This window comes from Rousettus aegyptiacus, unplaced genomic scaffold (genome assembly GCF_014176215.1).
Source record: "Rousettus aegyptiacus isolate mRouAeg1 unplaced genomic scaffold, mRouAeg1.p scaffold_m13_p_6, whole genome shotgun sequence".
In the NCBI taxonomy this organism is placed as follows: Eukaryota; Metazoa; Chordata; class Mammalia; order Chiroptera; family Pteropodidae; genus Rousettus; species Rousettus aegyptiacus.
The window spans coordinates 110,651,809-110,671,851 of record NW_023416309.1 but is presented as its reverse complement, the minus strand read 5'-3'; the positions used below and the strand labels follow the sequence as shown (position 1 = coordinate 110,671,851).

The following is a 20,043-nucleotide window of genomic DNA, read 5'->3' as shown; positions in this document are numbered from 1 at the left end:
TGCCTTGAACTCACCAATGACGATGGACTAGTATGAACTTGACCGAGGAGTGGCCAAGTTGCGGCCTCCGAGCCAACAGTGATAACTTCACTGGAGTCGATGGTGTGCGTGAATGACTACCGATCTGGCAAATGTATCCTTTTCAATACCCACCAGGAGGAAGGAACAGAGGCAGTTCGTGTTCACGTAGCCTGGACAACTGTATACTTTCTTCGGCTTGTCCCAGGACTGCGTTAATTTTCTTCTCTGTCACGGTTTCATCCTAAGGAACCCGGATCATCCAGACGTGCTCAGAATGTAGTTAGTTCACTGTGATAATAATGACGTTGTGATAAACAGACTTGATAACAAGAAGGAACAAGCAGAGACCTGGAGAGGAACCCTACCCAGATTCAGGGGCCTGTCGCCGCAGAAGTTTCAGGTTGGGTGGTCTGGGGTATACTGGACATAACCTCAAGGCAAAGAGCAAGGAAAACACATTGCATTTTGCAATCCCTGCCTCTCAGTGGCCTGTCTGATAAAACTCGGGAGTTTTGAACGCGGAGTCAGCAGACGTAGGTGAGAAGTGGAGCCGGAGGTGGGGAGGCAATCAATTGGAGCTCCTTCAAGGAGCAGTTCCGTAAACTCCTGCGTCCAGGCATATTCCCAATGCCTGCAGGCAGGCTCGCCCCAAGGGCAACATCGGAGAGTTCTTTCAGGAAACCAGGGCAGCTGGTGAGCCCAGCTTCAATCCTCTTCATTCTGGAATTTAGAAGAACCCCACCCCCACCCCTCCCTCTGCTCAAAGGAGTTTGCATGACAAACCAGGTCTAATTTGCATACTATTTTGCTTCCCAGCTCTGAGGTCTCAGTCAGCTGTGTTCTGGCTGATTTTTAATTCTGATCAGATAACCAAGAATTATCGGACCTTTGAGGAAGGCCTGCAACATAGAAGGACCAAACAAACCAAACCATGGCCGGACCGCCAGGCGAAGAGGTATAAATTCAGGGAGCAGAAGAAAATTGAAAACCTCAGCGGTCAGAGAACGAAAAAGGGGCACTTTGATGTAAACATATGCTTTCTAAAACAAAGGTGTCATCCAAAAGTTGGAAGAGAAAGTAAAACCACAAAATAAAATAAAAACCTGCCGAGAGGTAGAACAAAATTCACAATGATGGAAAATATTTTTTTACAGAGGACAAGATCGGGAGAATGAGAGGGGGCAGGTGACGGAGAAGGGGGGACAAGGGGGGACGGGGCTCTCTGAGGGAAGAGGAGAGAGGTGTGTGGAAGTCACTTAGAAGGAGCAGTTTCAGTGCGGAATAAACAAAGATGTGTGCGTGGGAGGGCGGGGGTGCGGGGGTGGCAGGGAAACCATCTAGGGAAAATGGGGCCCAAGAGAAAAAACCACTTCTTCTTTCTTATTACTCCCCAGGGTGGCTTCTGCTTCAGAGTGACTCAAGATCTGGGAGGAAGCTGTCCTGAGGCGGGGACAATGGCCCAGGGCAGGAAGGGGGGGTCTCGGATGCCCTGCGGGGGCAGGGGCACTGCCGGCAGGGAGGCTGAGGCTGGGGGCTGTTCCTCCAGCGAGGCCGGGTGTCCGCCCTGAGCACCGCGTCTTTCCCGAAGTGCAAATCCCTGCGAGTATGTCTCCGTTTCTCCATGGCCCGAGCGCTGAGCACGTCTCCCCGGGCCCCGCTGCACGTTATGGCCTGGTTTGCTGGCATCCGTGTTCTCAGTTACGCGCACACACACACACACACGCACACACGCACACTCGCAGAGTGGAACCCTGGCTGGGCCCGGACGCTTTGCTTCCCCACGACCGCGCACATCGTCACCCTCCTCAACACCACGATGACGGCTTTTCTCTCACTTAATGAAATTAGGAAGTAACCGAAGATGAAAAATTACGGGAAGTAGATTTCGACGAAGGGAAAGCAGTTTGCCCGCGCCCTCAGTCGCCAGTCCCTGGAGGGCACCGGCGGTGGGCGGTCACCAGGGAGATGCTCGCCAGGGACAGAACCCAGGCAGGCAGGACCATGCGGCTGCTCCTGCCTCTGCTCCTTCACGTGGGCGCCTTGGGTGAGTGGGGCTGCGGCTCTGGGAGCGGGACTGACTGAGGCTGGGCAGGGAACAGCGAGGGTCGGTCCAGGGGGAGGGCACATGCCAGGGAAAGTGGCCAGCCAGGACATGATCCAGACACTTCTTTGTTAACCGAAAACCAAGTTTCTGCTGCCTCGTAGGTTGGCTCTGTATTAGGTGCCAGGTGCGGCTCGGGACCTGGACGGTTTCAGAGCCTCCACAGCTGGGCTGGGCTCGTGTCTAGGGCTGAGAACCCGTCCTCTGAGGTGCTCGGAGGACAGGGAGGAGGCGACAGCAAAGCCAGGGTGTGGCAGGCTCTCTGGACTGTCTGTCGCTCAACCCCGCTGGTCTACCTGCCTCAGTTTCTGCTCCCGACGAGCCACAGAGACCGTCATCCAATGCAGTCAGTGCAAAAGCAGCACAGACCGAGACACAGAGTGGCGTCAGCAGGAGGGAAGACCAGAGAGTCGAAGGTTTCTATTTCTGGGCTGAACGCCAAGTACTTGGGGGGCAGCCGGCACTCGGTTCCAGGGAGGACCGAGGGACGCAGGGCCGTGTGGCGGCCGCAGCTCTGCTTCTCGTCCTCCCAGATGAGGCGCCCAGGAACGGGAACCGCAGGGCTTGGGGCGGGATGCAGACAGAGTCTCTTCTGGGGAGGAGGTCGTCATGGGCGATAAGATGACCGCATCGATTTACCCATCGATCTATTCACTCTACATGTTGGAGATGACGCTGGTAGGGAGATGCGCATGCGCAAACTTATTGGGGGACAGGCGCGTCTTACTCTGGTTGGCTTAAACAATAGGAATTTGTTTTCGCACAGTTCTAAGGCCTCGGAGGTCCAAGGTCAAGGTGCAGGCTGATTCCGGTCATCGTGAGAGCTCTCTTTCTGGACTGCAGGCAGTTGCCTTCTTATTGTAGTTTCGCTTTTGCGCATGTGAGCGGAGGGGGGAGAAAGGGAGAGGAAGAGAGACAGACACAGAGTCAGAGAGAAGAGGGGGAGCGAGCTGACCGGCGTCTCCTCCCATAAGGGCGGCACCCACTAATCCCGCCATGAGACCCCCTCTCACGCGGCGGCCTCCCGAAGGCCCCGACCTCGAACATCACCACAGGGGAGGTTAGGGCTTAGACGTGAATTTTGCGGTAACTTAACAGCACGGACGCAGAGTTGAGAAAGCAGTGAGCAGGGCTCCATCGTCCGCCGTCAATTACACACCACTGCCACCCCCCGTGAGACCTCTTCTGCGTCCCAGAGAAGAGTCCAGCACATTTCTCCCAGTCACTGTCCCTGCGTGGGTTGGATTTGTGCACAGAATATCAACAGGATGTGGACGGGCAGCCATTATTCTCAGGAGGCAGCTGAAGTGTGCACAGGCAGGTGAGCGATTCGGACCGACTCCCGGTCCAGCTCTCGGGGACACTTGCTCTTCGATGTGGACATGAAGACTGGAGATGACGGGTGGGAGTTTCTCAGGGACCTTTCAGAGATGCAGCAGGTCCCGATGGGCTCCGGAGAAAACCGGGGTTGGGAGCTCGACTGTGAACACAGCGTCCGCTCCCCTGACTTTTCCGCTGAGCACGAGTGGTTCTGCTTCAAACCCTGGCCACGTCCTGTTCAGAGCCACTGCTTGAAGCTCTGTCCACGGGGAGAATTTTCCTTCCCTACCCCACGCTTGCTTTAGGGCAGGGTTTCTCAAGCTGGGAACGGATCTGAGGCCAGTACGAAGCAGAGATGGTTGTAAAGCACCGTGCCAGGGATACAGAGATCACATTGGCCACAGGGAGGGGGAGAGGGGTGAGTTGCTCAGTGTCTACATTTTTGTTTCTTTGACACCTGCAGTTGTGCCCATACGAGAGTCTCCTTGTGGCTTTGACCCAGTGGAATTTTGAAGGACAAAAGATCTGTCCGTGGGAGACTAGTCCCTCCTTGACTCCATTCAACCCCTTCAGGCCCTTGCACTTACCGGAGCTAGTCACACCGCGGAGGCTGGGCCTTGCCCGCAGCCCGGAGGTGACAGGTACCTGATACGTGTTTTCCAGGCTCAGATCACATCAGGGGTCCAGAGGAAGTGAGTGGCATGGAACGGAGCTCCTTGACTGTGTGGTGTCACTACGATCCAAACTGGGAGACCTACAGGAAGTGGTGGTGTCGAGGAGCTGCTCGGGATAGCTGCAAGATCCTTGTTCAAACCACTGAATCAGAGTGGAAGATGAGGAAGGGCCGTGTGTCCATCGTGGACAGTCAGAGAAGCCACGTGTTCATCGTGACCATGGAGGAGCTCAGGCCAGACGATGCAGACGTCTACTGGTGTGGGATCGCGAGAACTGGCGTGGATTTTGCATTTCCTGTTAAAGTGACCATCAGGTCAGGTAAGAGTATGTGTAAGTGTGTCTGTGTCTCTTCAGGGCCTGCTCTGTCCTGGTCCCTGAGGTCCCTCTGCAGTGACTTAACTCACTCGGCGTGTATTGAATTCTGAGGTCTCATGTGACTGAGAGGGGCAGGCCTTCTCTCGGATGCTCTCCTGGCTCCCAAGTCTCCTCCAGGATGGATCAAGCCTGTCTGGACAGATGTTTTTTCTCTGTGCAGCTCAGCGTACTGCCCACAGAGATCGGGGTGATGGCCTCGGTTTCAGCCAAGTGGCCAAAGGGACCCTCTTCCATGGGATCCAGAGACCCCAATTCCTTCCAATGCTTTCCTGGGGCCCCTGTTGCCCAGATGGCCTGCTCTTTGTGGCGCCTGGGGCTGGGACTCAGAGCTGCTGCTCCCACCCCTTGTTCCATGGCCAGTCTCAGGGGGAAAGAGGCCCAGCGCAGTTGAGTAACTGTGGTTGATCCCTGAGGTCTGGAAAGTCCGCAGAGGCCAAAGGGCTGCCTTCCTGGTGCCTGAAATCCCATCGTGAGCCATTTATATATCTGGGCTTAATGATGAGCTCTTCCTAAATCCCTCTAGAATGCAGACACTCCTGGGAGTATCTTGTTTTGAACAAGTGCATCTGTTGGGCTCTGCTTCTGCTTTCCCTCGGACAGGCAGCACCAGCTCACAGGGCACTCGTGGTGGTGGTGGGGGGAGGGGACACACAGTCGACAGAGCCCCCACCGCACCCGCAGCCTGGGAGGTCTGTTATACCCACTCTGCGCACACTGCGCAGCACGTTCATTGTCTCATGGAATCCCGACAGCGTTTCCGAGAAGGAACTGTCCCCACCGTGGAAGCTTAATAACTAGTCCAAAGTCAAGGCTCTTCCTGATCATTGTGATTTTGTGTTCAGGCCTGGTCCCAACCTTAGATGTCACAGATCTTGGGTATCTGGCAAGCCCTCATCTTGCCCTTGTCCTTGCTAAATAAATAAGTCGGAGGTCGAGTCCCTGTCATAAGCAGCAGGAGTGTTTAAAGTTCAGTCGCTCCCGCTGCTCTTGACCTGAGGCGATCCTGGGCCCCCTCCCCTTTCCAGGGCCTTCTCGATGTCCTCTCTGGACCTGTGCCCAGTCCCACCTGCCTCTGAGCCTCTGAGTCTCCTCGAGGCCAGGGAGAGGTGAGCGGGCCAGACCATGGGCCCCTTCCCACGGCCTTGCTCCAGGCTCCTTAGCCAAGGCAGCCCACCCTACAGGCTTGGAGCCACGTGCAGGCTGCGGGCAGGTTAGCAGGCAGAGTAGAGTGTAATCTGGTTTATATGTCACACAACAACTACAGCATTTGCCACCATCACCACCGCCACCACCACCACCATCACCACCACCGTGTTCACAGCACCAGTCACCCCGGAAGGCACTACAGGCTCCCCGACTGTGAGCAGCCACCACTTCGTTGACAGGTAAGTCAGCGTGGATGTGTAGTTCCCTGTGGCCCACTTGTCCCAAACTCCTCCAACGTGGGGACCCTTTGCAGTCCCGGGCCCAGGCAGGAGGCCGGCGGCTCTCAGGCCACACGGTGTCCTCGAAGTCCGCGGATCCTGTATCCTGGAGCTAGTGCAGTTTGCAAGTTCGTTGGTTCACCCACCCATCCATCCCATTTGCACTGAGTTGTCTTCTACGTTCCTGACCCTGCGTTGAGCTCCGGAGACACAGACATGGAGCGTCCGCCCCGGAGCTCGGGGTGCGGGAGATGGACGAGCAGGCAGTCAGGGCGGCTGGCGTGGCCGGTGTGCGTGTGGGCTTGGGGGTCGTGGGCCTCAGGGATGGCTCTTGGTCCAAGTGTCAGGAGAACAGGGAGGGCCTGGAGAAGTCCTGTTTCCCTAATTACTGTTAGGGCCACAGCTGTGATACTGATGGTCCCTCACCTCTCTGGAGCACCTGCAGCTCCCAGAGAACTTTCTTGTCCATTATTCTTCTAATGCTTGGACCCTGCCAATGGGCACCCTGAGAGGAGGAATGGGCAGGTGCACACGGTCCCATTTTACAGAGGAAGAAACTGAGCCCGGCCCCTGCTTCTCAGCGCCCTGCCCAGCCATGCAGCCCAAGAAAGGCCCCTTCCATTCCCTCCCTCCCCTCTCCTTGGCCTTCTTGGCTTTGTTTCTGGGTCTCTGTGGTTTCCCAATGCTGGGCTTTCTCACAGAATCCCAGTGAAGGATCCCCCATCTTTTTACCCCAGAGACCCCATTTGTCCCCTCTCCCATTTGGCCTGTAAGCTGAGGAGTTTCTTCATCCTATCAATTGAAGCCATTTTACCATTTTGAGTCTTTGGTCAGCATCGGATGGATAATTCATTCATTTATTCGATAAAAACAACCGAGCACCTGCTCACGCCTATCACCATAGGATGGGAGGATGGACAAAAATGCCAAGCTCTGCCCTCCAGGCACTTCCAAGTGCGAGATAATTCGCGTACCCAACAGAGTTAATTACTCAATCGGCTGACGGGTTTATTCTGCAAATTCCTGTGACTGGCGATGCATACGAGACCGTCCTTGCGTCAGTCAGCTCGTGCCGCGGGGCACAGCGCCACAGGCTGGGCGGCTCAGATGACAGGCGTTTACGTCTGGACGATTCTGGAGGCCGGACGTCTGAATCGACGCGTCGGCAGGGCTGCTTTCTTCCCGGGCCTCGTCCTTGGCTTGTAGGTGGCCGTCATCCGCCTGCGTCTTCCCATGGTTTCCGCTTTGTGTGTGTCCGAGTCCTAATCTCTTCTTCTTCTCATGAGGACCCTGGTCATTTCCCGCCCAGCAGAGCAGGCAAGGGTGGGTGTTGTAAGAAATGAGGAAGGAGAGTTTGAGGGGCGCGGGGGCCATCGTCAGCCTGTAGTCACTGCCCTCACATAGGGTATTGAAAGCCACAATTTGGTCGCAGGGAGGATTGGGAAGAAGGGCTCCGTTTCTGGTCATGTGTCCTTCCCACAGGCCCCTGCTCAGCAACGTCCGCTTCCTGCTCCTGGTCTTCCTGGAGGTGCCCCTGTTCCTGGCCATGCTCGGCGCTGTCCTCTGGGTGAACCGGCCTCAGAGCTCTGGGGGGAGGCCGAGTCAGCCTGCTCATGAGGCTCGGTAACCCCCACGTTCGTAGGCGTCTTGTTCGAGAGAGAGATCCAAGAAGAAAAAGGAATTTTTATGATGAAATGGCTGCACGGCAGTGACCGTGGTTCTAGAGGCAGCGTGGGCCTCGGGAACCTAGAACTGTAATGCCTGGGCTGCTGGCACTCGCCCTGGTTTCCCCCCCTTCTCTGCAGCCCCCCGTCCTCCTTCCTTCTCCCTGAGGTCTACACAGCAGGACATGCGTGCAGAGATCCAGGACGAAAGGCATTTCTCATGGGGCCCAGGTCCTTGGCGGCCATTTCTGATCTCCAGTCTGCGAGCCACCTGCCGCGGTAATGGACATTTTTGCATTCCATGGGGCTCAGGGCTGCAGCCAATGATGGGTTTTGAAATTCTAGAGCCCATGACCAGAAAGACTGAACCAAAGTGTGACGCCGTGCCAATCGCCAGTGAAGACCCGCATCCACTGGCGATCCTTCCCCTGCTGCATTTTCGTCACTTACGGGGAAGGGGACTCTGGTGCCAGCTCTGTCCCTTGCCGCCTGCACGTGCACACCTGAAGCTGAAAGCGATAGCAAGCCCCTCATTGTCACTGTCATCCTGTTAACGTGCATCAATGTTTTTACCTCTTTGGGAGTATTCAATGTGGCTGCTACTCTCATTTTGGGGTGCAGAGGGAGATATCCACGCTTTTGGGGGCGGGATGGAGGAATCCATCCATCAGACCTGGAGCTCGAACAGATTTAGCAACTATGACCTCGGGGAGGTGGTGGGAGGGGCGAGGCTGGAGGTGTCTCCTTATCCTTTTTTTAAAAAAATTATTATTTATACAGATAGCACCTGGTCTTCCTAGGTGGTCTCCCGTCCAAGTACTAACCAGGCCCGACCCTGCTTAGCTTCTGAGATCAGACGCTTCTGAGATCAGACATTGGGCTTGTTCAGGGTGGCATGTCCGTAGACCATGGACCACGGCTCCACTCAGGACCTTCTGCGTGTAAAGCAGCGCACTAACCGCCACACTGTGGAACCACGTCCTCCTTATCCTTTTAAAGAGCCTGGACTAGGATCGCCCCCAGCTGGATGTAGGCCTTTTCTGGCAGGTTGGTTAATTGTGGAGGAGGGAGGAGGACGTTGGGGAGCTGCGTCATAAAGACAAGAGGACAACGCGATTCTTCCTCTCAAGTTTCTCCCCAGACTTTAATGTCAGGGCAGCTTCAAGACCAAAAAGGGAGGCCACTAGAGCAGAGGGACAGCTAACCAGGGCAGGAGAAGCGGCATCAGCCCCGGAGGGATGGTGCAGGACACGGTGACGGGAGACCTGGGCCACAGAGGACCCTGCTCGCCCTGCTCGGCCCCTCACTGGGACGCCCTCCCTTGACACTCATGCCAACCTGCCCTCACTTGGTCGCCCTCTGCCCTTTGCGGGGGCCCTCATGGAGTCCTCCCATGAGCACCTTATTGTTAACAATACATTTGAACTGTCTATTAACGCGGTGCCATAAAAGATGAGGACTCCGGCATCTCACCCTTTGCCACCCTCCTCTTCCCAGTGCTACCGGTGTTAGCATAGTACTTTTTGTATTGATGATGTTTATATTCTCTTCTGTAAATATTTCCCATGGTAGTTTAGTCCTTTTCTGTTTTTAAGTATATTCATTGCTCACCTGAGCCTCTTCTTTTTCCTTATTTGACTTACACCTTTGTTGGCAGAATTTCAATATGATGTAGATTTTTCTATTTCCCAGGGGCTCACGGTGCTGTATTTCATAAGTTCTTGCGTGCGCAAGAGTGTTTGTTACCAGACTACTTGAGAAAACAACAATCCTGGCTACGAAATTCCCAGAATGCCCTGCGTTTTTTCTCGGAACGTGTAGATTTTCCTTCGTGTCTTCTGGGAGGCAGCGCTGTCGCGATGCCCGAGGCCAGCCTCTTCCTTTCATGTATACAACTTACTCTCTCTGATTTCATCCGTTTCCTGAATGTGAACCCACGTGGTGCTGCCTTTATCCTGGAAGTTCTGTAACTTCAGAATATTCTAGGTGTGGATCGCTAGGGCCAGTTTTTGCCTGGGACACTGCGGGCGTTTCCAAATGCAGATTTACTTCAGGATCGTTGTAAATTCAATTCCATTATATTTGTATTTCGCCGATTTCCTCCTCTCGGGTCCCCTACGTCTGCGGAAGCTCTTTTCTCTGCATCCGGCGCCTGCGATTGGCTGTGTTTAACCGACGTCAACCGACGTCGTGTTCAGCTAAACTTCACTCAGCGTCACGTCCACGAGCCACCACATTTGCGTGTTTACAGTCACATTCGTGGCCGGCTTTCGTGTTTCTTTCCCCTCATTCTTTCTTCCCAGGGATGTTGTCTCTCTCTCTCTCTTCTGCTCCATTGCTCTTCCGTGGTCTGCCTGCCTGCTTTTCATCTCCATATTTTGTACTGTGCTCTTTATTTTATTTATTTATTTTTAAGATAAATCCCATTGTCCATTATTTCCTTGAGACCGAGTAGGAATATATGAGGTTTCTTTTTTCTTTTCTTTTTCATTTGTTTCTTTGGGCATTTCCGCTCGTGATGTATGTATGCTCTTACTTGTTCTTTGCTAGTATTTTTTCTTTTAACTTCCAAGCTATTGACGGTGCTCCTTCTTTTTTGAATGGAAGTTGGTATTGGCCAAAGACTGGAATGGGGAAGAGAGGCAGCTGGGAGGGGCTGGGAGCGGGAGCAGGTTCGTGGTCTCAGTGTGCACGGTGTGCTCAGATGCCCTGCTTAGTGACAATCCCATTTGCAGTCTATTGCTGTCCTCCCCTCTCTCTCCTTCATCCTCACACCGGCAGCAATCCGTTCTGTCTGGGGCCCAGGCCGAGTGAGATCAACACGCCAACTCCACAGTCAGATCGTAAAGATAAAAAATTGACGTGTTGGGGGTGGGAGTTGGCATTTATTAACACATTTAGACAAGAGTGGAAAATTTTACAACCTCTCTGGGAATGTCCATCAACTTTGGAAAAATGCACAGACTTTTAACCCAGCTGTTTTATTTATAGGAATTTATCCTACAGGTATAGTCACAAATGTATATCAAGCCACATAGGCAAACATATTCTTTACAGAATTGCATGTAGTTGCAAAAAAACGGAAAACAACTTAAATGCACATCAAGAGGGAAAGAATAAAACCATAATATGCCGATATCATGGAATACTATGAAGCCATTAAAAACAAAATATAAGTATTGACATGGAACAATTCTTAAAATACAATAAGTGAAAATAGGCAAGTGGCAGAAAAATATCTATAATGCGCTATCTTTCTGTGAGAAGGGGAAATACACACACACACAGATATATATATTCTTTAGATGCATAGAATGTTTACCTATTGCTGACTGTATCCAAACTGGGTGGGCCGGGAAGGGGGGAGTGAGTCTGAACCCTGAGCCAAAAGCAATCACGTGACCCACCGAGGGTCACGCAGCTAAAATGCGTCAAAGTGAAACTTTCAGCTGTGCCTCACAAATCACTTTTGGGGAGGTGACGTAATTTTGTTTAAGGTCATGTTGAAAGAAAAATATGATAATTTTCAAATAAACCATCCCAAGAACTAGTGAAAAAAGGACACAAAATATGGATATAAATTTTTGTACCTTTTCATGTACCAAAATCCCAAGGTTTAAAAGGGGAACATATGAACACACAGCACACACACGTGTGCGTGTGTGTCTGTGTGTGCGCGCCTTACTGTTAAAGTGTACAGCTGAAACTGACTGGATTTTGTTAACCAATGTCACCATAATAAAATAAATAAATAAATAAATAAACGGGAACATAACTAAATAGAAGCTTAGTGGACTGAGAAGTCCTCTGCTTCTAGCAAACTGCCTTCTCCCTAGCGCTGTCAGCTCTGTGTGATTGTCAAACACGTTGCGCAGGAAATTGCCCCACCGTGGGGATGGGGGGAGGATGCGGATGCGCGCGCGCATGCGCAAACACACGCGTGGGCGCGGGCGCACACACGCACGCACACAGTAAACCCCAGCAAATATGAAACCTCCCAATGCAGCAAAAAAATAAACAAGCAGGAAATTTATTTACTGGGACATCCTCTGGGGTCTCATGAGGCCAAAGCAAGAGCTGGGGGCTTAGAAGAGCGCAGCTCCCCCCACCCCACCCCGCCCCGGGCTGGACCCAGCCTCAGCATCTGCTCCCCCGCGCTACAAGGCCGATTTCGTGGAGGGTCCCCCGCCTCGTGCACCCATGCTGGGCGCCGCGCTTGGAAGGACCTCAGGCTTGGTCAAACACTCATTACCGCCATCTTGGAAATGTTAATATTCTAGAATGAGGGCATTTTCATTTCGGACTGGGTCCCATCCAGAGAAAGCCTAGTCCTGCCTCTTTGGCCCGGGACCGCCCGTGCCGGCCACAGGAAATTAGCTGCTCATGAAGGAGAGGACTTGCTTGGAAAACCTAGATGGCCATGAACTCAGACTCACACGGGCGTCAGGGCTGTGCCCTAATTTAGAGAAGGGTGGGCAGGCCTGTCTGCTGTGGGCGCGTAACGGGGGAGGGGATGGGGTGGGGTGGCATTTGTTTCTCAGGGAACAGAAATGAGAAATGCCAATTCAGATATATTTTCCACTTACCGTATCATGCCCCGAGCCTCCAGCTTCCTGTATTTTCTGACCGGCTCTGAGAACAAACCAAGTGTAGGCTGAAGAAAGAAGCGGAGACGTGCTCAGAAAAGCAGAAGGAGACAGGTGAGCAGACCCTGGGTGAGGAACCCCCAGCCTTAGGTCAGGCGCAGCGGGAGAGGTCGCCCCGAGGGACAGGGCCATGTGGCTGCTGTCGGCTCTGCTGCTTCTCTGAGTCCCAGGTGAGCAGGGCTCAGGGCGAGAAAAGGGTGGTGAGGAAGGGGAAGAAACAGAGACATAAGGACAGAGGGGCTGAGGTGTGCATGCAAAGACCCCATTGCACCCCGATTCCTCTTTGGGACAGGATAAGCTCCATTATTAGCCTTAGACAGGAAGCTAGCCATCAGCGTGAGAAGTCCTAGCTGGACTGCTAGCATTCAGAGCTTGCACTCAGCCGCACCAGCTGGGCATTTGTGGGTCCGCAGGGTCTCGCCTCCTGCACGCCTCAATGCCCCTGCATCTCTGCATCTGTGTTCTTAAGCCCGCATCTTGAGTGATACATCCTTAGAGGATCTGCCTTATTTCTCTCTCTCTGATTTTTATTTTTGCAAAGCGCCCTAGAAGTCCAAACCTGAGCTCAAGTTTATCTCACTCCAGGCCAAAGATATTTTCTCCAAGAGGCTGCAGACTATCCTCAAGTCCCAGCCTGGAGGAGCTGGAGGGGTCGATGCCAAAGCCTATACAGAAGCATTTGTTTCTCAACCTCATGGGTAAGAAGGAAGGGAACAACCATCACACGCCTGTGGCAGTTCTTCAGGCCACCAATAGATGGCGATAGTGTCCACTTGCAGAGCTCCACTACAGACGTCTCGGAGGACTTACAAACAATTCTTCTCTACAGGATTGCTTCTCAGATGCTGGGTCCCTCCCAGCTGATTCCAATATCCTGACCCCAGCCCATTGCATCCTGCTGGCCTTCCCTTCAGGCTGAGTCCCATAGCCTGGTCCACACCCCTGGCCCCATCCTGCTCATCAGCTTGACCTAGCTGAGTAGAATCACCTCCTCAACCTTGGGGCCAACCAGATGTGGACTTGGACATTTAGGGAGCCAAGAGTCAGGGCTCAAGTACAACCAGGGGTCTGAAGCCCAATGGACAGTTCAGACGGGGATAGATAGAGGCCCTAAAGACATCCGGGGGAGGAGTTAGAGCCAAGCGGCAAAGGTGAAGATGCATCTGACTCCAGTCCAAGGCTTCGACCTTATTAAAGTAGCACCCACGAGGCTCTTTCAGGTTTTACACTTGCTGGGGGAGGTAGAGTGACCCAACACCCCTGCCATGGACATATGCAGCTAGCTTGGGACTTAGCATGGTGACCGCCATCAACACTTATTTCCCGTGAACAAGGGAAGCAGTCTTTGAAGGACGAAGTATGATCAGTGCAAGGAAAGGTCTGAGGAAGGGCAGCTGTGGGGATGAGAAATCCGTGAGACGGGGGCGGGGCTAAGAGAGCTAGGCAGGAAGCGGGGTGGCGGGTGGCGGGGCCTGCTTTTCAGTGTCGCGGGAGAGTCTGCAGTTTTGTTCCTGGAGAGTGGGGATCCTCTCCCGGCGCGTTGTCCTGGTTCTTGATGTCTTGAACTAAGACTTGAGCAAGACACCAAAATAACAGCAGAAAAGGAAAGCTTCCTTAGGAGGGAAGGTCCACTTCCAGACGTGGACGCGGGCCTGAGCAGGAGCAGCGTGGCTCAGAAGGCCTGGCAGCAAAGCCCTCGGGGTTTTTATCCCTATTTGCTGTGGGTGGGCTTCCTTGATTGACAATTAAGATTGACAGGACTCGGTGAGTCATCATTTGTTTTCTGCGCATATTCGTTCCCAGAATTCAGTCTGTTGTAATGATATTAATGAATGGGCACATGCATCGTATTGTAATGATGGTATGATGAGGTTCAGGTGAGTTGAAGGTCGTTGAGTCCTTCATTGCGCAGGTGCGAGTGACTAGCTTTACCTGGTACCTAATTCTCTGCTTACTTGTTTCTTTTTGGAAGTTACTTTTAGCCTAAAAATGCCTTCTGGCTTGCTTAATTGTGGGTAGATTAAGGCGGACCCCTTCTAGGATGGGACGATCTCAGTGTCTTTGCAGGCAGACCCGAAATCCCCTAACTCTCCTGCCTCACTCTTTCCTAAGAGCCATGAACCCCCTTATTATTGGTATGGATGTTGAGGGATGGGAGGTCTTTTCTTCCATATCTGCTTCCTGCTGAGAAGGGTCGTAGTCCCTGCCTACTGGGGTTTCATGGAGCCCTTTCCCTTTCTCCCTCAGTCTGGGCAGAGTCTTGGGTTTCCTGCTGAAGTGCAGCCTCAGTCCCTAGACAAGGAACAGAAGACACAAACTTGTCACTTAAATCATATATCTATTAATTTCTATTGTTGACTTGCCTATTAAAAGAGTAAAGGGAAACAGGCTTGGTTAATACATTTCTTAAAGAGAAAAAAAGGACCTCTGGCCTAAAGTCACCCTCCCCTCTCAGACTCTAAGGGCCCTGTCTGGCCTAACGCCATTTCTGCTAACAATGGGCGATGACCTTTGTCAATAGCCAGAGGATCTCAGTCACCAGTTTCAGGGCAATTATTGGGATTCGAGGGAGAGGGCCTTTTTCCTAAAGAAAGGAGGGAAGAAAACTTAACTAGGTTAACTAAAAAGATAAAGAACTCTGCAAGAGTTCTTTTTACAAGTGATTCCCCATATCAGTTTGGCCTGGGCCTAGCATCCAGTGAACAGCCTCAAAATTAGTCTTTAACGTTATCTCTAAATCGAGTTATCTATACGATAATGTCCACAGGGCTGCATTGACAGAAATGTTTATGCGTGTATTTATATACATGTGTTTTATTCCTACCAAACCACCACTAAGTTAAAATTTTAATGCAATGATCATCTTTTTGTAGTCCAATTAATTATACTTCATGACCATTTGTGTATCAAAAAGTTTAATTGTGAACTTTACACATTTAAAATATACCACAATTTTTATCACCCTATTTTGACATCTCTCTTTTTTTCAAGAGGCTGAGAACTTCGAAACAAATGTGGCCCAGGCTTTTCTGGACCTCAGAGAGACCCCAAAAGCCAGAAGGGAATAAGGCAAATACTTCTGATTCCAACTCAGGAAAAGACAATGACATTTGGCTTTAACTTTATCTTTGCTTAATCATCTTGTCCCTTGCAAAAGAGAGGCCTGATTCACTCTATGGATGGTCCCATGCTATTTAACGCTCAGCTTGTGGCTGCTTAGGCTTTTTACTCTGTGTCTCTCTATGGCAGCTCCTTGAACTACAAATATTTTATCAACTCTAGGAAATATCTGTGGGAAGGTCACTCTGCAGGTGAGTGGAGGAGCCAAGCTGGTGAGGTTTGGGGTCTTGTCAAGTCCTCACATGGATCGTCCTGTGTTAGGCTTGAGAGCTGAAGAAGTAAATTCCCACAGGGTCAAGTACACACACACACGAGTCAGTGTTCTCCAGAGAAACAGAATCAAGATATGTACACATACACATGTATCATGAGCTAATTCCTTACGATTTATATGTAGAATTTATGGAGAGATTTTATATACATGATAGATGATAGATAGATAGATAGATAGATAGACAGACAGACAGACAGACAGACAAATGATAGATAGAAGGCATTGCTCATGCAGTCGTGGAGGCTGAGGAGTACCACCATCTGTCTGCAAGCTGGAAACCCAAGAAAGCCGATTGCGTAATTCAGTCTAAGTTCCAAGGTCTGAGAAGCAAGGGTGCCAAGGACAGGAAAAGACCCACGTTCCAGCTGCAACAATCAGGCTGGAAGGGGCGAATTCCTTCCTCCTCTGCCTGTCATTCTATTCATGCCCTTAATGAATTGGATGATGCTCATCGCCCTAGGGAGGGCGCCCTACTTTCCTCAGTCCACCCAGTCAGACGCTAATCTCATCCAGAAACATCCTTACAGACACAGCCCAACATAACGTTTAATCTGGGCACCATGGCCAGCCAAGTCGACTGGCACATAAAGTTAACAAGCATCATGACACGTACTCAAACCTGAAGCCAAATGCATATTCCCAAGTTACGCTTGCTTTTGCACTGCCCAGCTGTTGGATCTTCCAACCTATCGGCACAGCCAGGAGCTGGCAGAAACTGTGTCTAGCTCGAGAAGTGTTTTCTGCAAAAGGCAGGTGCGCTGGGGAAGTCAGAGAGAAGGGAGGGGCGCTGGGGGTTGCAGACGGTCTAGAAGACAGTGATTCCCTGTCAGGTTTCTCAGTTTGGTTACCATGGCACCGGCTGCTTAACACACACTCCCATTCTGTTTTCTGCTTCTCCATTTTGCTGGCTCGTGGCCACTCTCTGCCCTTTGGTAGCATGGTATGGCGAAAAGGCCCCAGGAGAGTCATGCCAGAGAATTCTGGGTTCAAATCCTGACACCCTCACTTACAATATGCTCCTGGCCAGTTTGTTTACTCTCTGGTCTGTTGGCAAGGTATTTGGGAGGAGGAGAGATTAATATATATAAACTCTTTGCTATGTGAAAGAAAGACCAATAAACGATAACCAAAACAAACAAACAAACAAAATCAAGCAAACTTCCAGAGGTGTCATTTCATGTTTTGGTTTTTAAATCCTTTTATTGAAGTATAATGTACAAATGGAAAGTTATACAAATCATAAATATACAGCTCAGTAAAATTTTAGGAAGTGAATATTCTTTCACTGTCACTACCCAGATCAGATGTTCATGCCTTCCTGTGGGCGCCATCTACATGGCATCAGGGGGCATCTGTGCCATCCACAGATACGGCAGAAGCAATGAATGAATTCCAGGGACAGGTCATGAAATATACCACCCCTTGCTCTCTCTTGGATCACGCACGCAGGTAAACACTCCGATTTGTGACTCTCAGGAAGTGTGAGATAACAATTGTTTTCAGACACTGCATTTTGGGGGGGAATTTGTTATCCGGAGGTAGACATCTAATATAGTGGGACCACAGTTGCCTAAGGGACAGTCTCTGCAGCCAATTCGATCCTTAATCATCCACTCAATCACTCCTTCACTTAAAGCCCAAATTTAGCACATCTTTATCGTTAGCTGACTGTCTGTCACATGCTGCGTGCAGTTGGGCACTGAGTCATTCCAGGATGAATAAAACAGACCCCAAATGCCACTATGACATAAGCTGTATCCTAGTGGGGAGAGGGAACCACCAAAATAACAACAAAACCACCATAACAGTGTTCGCTGAGCTGTAGAGGAAATAAGCAGGGATCAGCGATCGAGACGGGCGGGGCGACCCCTGGGAAGGGTGATCAGGGAGGCCTTTCTGAGGAGGTGACATTCACGTGGAACCTACAGGACCAGAAGAGGCAAGCAGGGAGAGGAGCTGGAAGGGAGCCAGGGAGAGGGACGGGCACCGTGGCGAGATCGCAGGGCCGCCCCGGCGTAGGGGTCGGGTGCACTCGGGGTGTGCAGGCCAAGCAAGGAGAGCGGATTTATTTGCGGGGTGCGGGACAAGGAGTGATGTCCAGCCCTGTGGACTCCTGCCGAAGCGCTCTCTTGCTGATGAGAAGAGAGAGAGAGGGCGTGAGGGGGGTTAGGAAGAAGAGGGATGTCACCGTGGCGTTGAAAGGAGAGAGGACTCTTGTAACATTGGGGGGCCGGGGGGGGACAGCGGGGACAGGGCAAAGTGGAGGGAGTTAGAGTAAGGACTTCTGGGGAGTGACAGAGATTACGAGACCTGGGTCACAGCGATGCGGGAGGTGTCTTTGAGCGTGATGAGACAGTGTGGAGGGGAACGGGCCTGGGGAGCGGGCGTGTAGGGGGAAATCGATGGGCCTGGGCTGTGCGTGACGAGACCGAGACGCTGGCCTCCCTCCCGTTCCAGGGCACCCTGACCCTGGAGCCCTCATGTCATGAGAACGAGCCTCTCTGAGTTAGGACAGACCTGTCCCCCACCTCTTGGGAAGGATCGTCCCCATCTCTGCTCCTTGAAGAGGCCCCTGGTCATCACTGTGAACCCAAAAGAGATGGCCAGTGCCTTGGGTCAGACGGCCCTCTGGTCCTGCGGCCGCTCTCCCCGTGGAGGGGGGCGGGGCTCAGCTTCCCAGGGCCCCCAGGTTCCCATTCACCATCTTCACACCTCTTCCTGCCCGTCCTCGGTCCCCTGTCCTGAATGTCACTTTAAGCCTATGTGTGTCTTTGAAGCCGAGGTGAGTTTCTTTTATGCAGCATATGGTTGGGTCTTTTTTTTTTTTTTTTTCCTTCATCCATCCAGCCCCTTGATGCCTTTTGATTGGAGAATTGAATCCATGTACATTTAAAGTAATTATTAACAGGTAAGAATTTATTTTGCCATCTTATTAGTCGTTTTCTGGCTGTTTTGTGGTTCCTTGGTTCCTTTCTTCCTCTCTTTCTGTCTTCCTTTGTGAACTGATGATTTTCCATAATTGTATGTCTTGATTCTCTACCTTACCTTTTGTGTACCTATTGTAGGTTTTGCTTATGGTTACCATGAGGCTTATGTAAAGCATCTTTAGATATAATAGTCTATTTTAAGTTGATAACAACTTAACTTCAGTCACATACAAAAAGATTACTTTTCATTCTCCCCTCCACATTTTATGTTTTTGATGTCACAGTTTACAACTTTCTATGTTGCGCATCCATTGACAAATTATTGTAGCTAAAGTTACTCTTAATACTTTAACCTTATATTCTTTAATCTTACATGTAGTCTTGTCTGTATAAAGCCTATCAAAATATAATTCTTTTCAGCTTCATGCGTAGACAATCAATTCATCTATAACTATTTGGAATTTTGCTTTTTCCCTTTTTATTCTCATATCCTTTGTTTCTTTTTTCTTGTATTGCTCAGGCTAATCAAAGTGTCCCAGCAAAGTGGTGATTATGAGCATCCTTGTTCTTCGGCTTTTAAAGAAAAGACTTTTCATGACTTGCCTTTGGTTTTAATGTTCGCTTATAGATATCCCCCTATTCCTAGTTTATCATGAAAAGTAATGGATTTTTCATAATGCTTTTCATACAGCTGGCTTTGGACACCTGGGAATAAATACCCTCACCTGCTTCCCGAAGCTGTTCTTCAAGAGTTTTAGCGACTGGGTTATATATCAGGATCCTAATTAAATTGTCAGGTTAAGGTTAGAATTTGTCTTGTAACTAGTGGAGAAACCCATGCCACCAGCTTCCTCTCAGCCCCCTGTCCTGGGCTTGTTTTATCTACTGTTCATGTGCCCTGGACACAAATCATAACACAGAGTGCTAACCCTATTCCAGGATTTTGCCCTCGGAACTGCACATACATTTTCTCATTTAATTGTGAAAACAACTCTCATGAACCCGACTTGCAGATGCAAAGAATGAGGCTCAGAAAGGTTAAGTGAGTTGTCCACAGTCACACAGCTTATAGGTGGTGCTTGTGGGGTAAAGCCCGGGTCCGTCTGATCCCACAGCCTGTACCTTTCTTTGCACTTGGCTAGAACACCTGAACAAATGTATCTCCAGGTATGCCAAGCACTTGACACCTGACGGGGTGGGGGGACCCATTATTGCAGTGGAGAGCCGTTTCTGGAGTTGCATGCAGACTGCTGTACTCCCTGAACCCAAGGCCCGATAGGTCAGATACCTTCTCCCTGACCCTTCCACGGGCACATCTCCCCACTCCCCCTCACCCTGCACGGCACCTTCGGTTCCTCTTTTGTACCTAGTGGAGACTTTCATGTCCTCTGACACAAACTTACTAAGAAATGGCACTCCTTTTGCTGAATAATTAAAAGCAGGAAATACTCACTCTATAAAAGGAAGTGAATGAGTAAAAAACTCAAAGGCGATCT

General features: G+C 51.0%; 1 protein-coding gene across 1 annotated transcript; it reads left to right on the top strand.

Annotated features, from left to right (window-relative positions):
- Positions 1–1,832: 1,832 nt before the first annotated feature.
- On the top strand, positions 1,833–8,297 carry LOC107510250 (CMRF35-like molecule 5). The gene is made up of 4 exons (XM_016143574.2): positions 1,833–2,065; positions 4,106–4,435; positions 5,757–5,877; positions 7,399–8,297. The coding sequence occupies exons 1-4, from the start codon at positions 1,987–1,989 to the stop codon at positions 7,541–7,543; spliced, it is 675 nt and encodes a 224-aa protein (XP_015999060.2). The 5' UTR covers positions 1,833–1,986; the 3' UTR covers positions 7,544–8,297.
- The last annotated feature ends 11,746 nt before the right edge of the window (positions 8,298–20,043 follow it).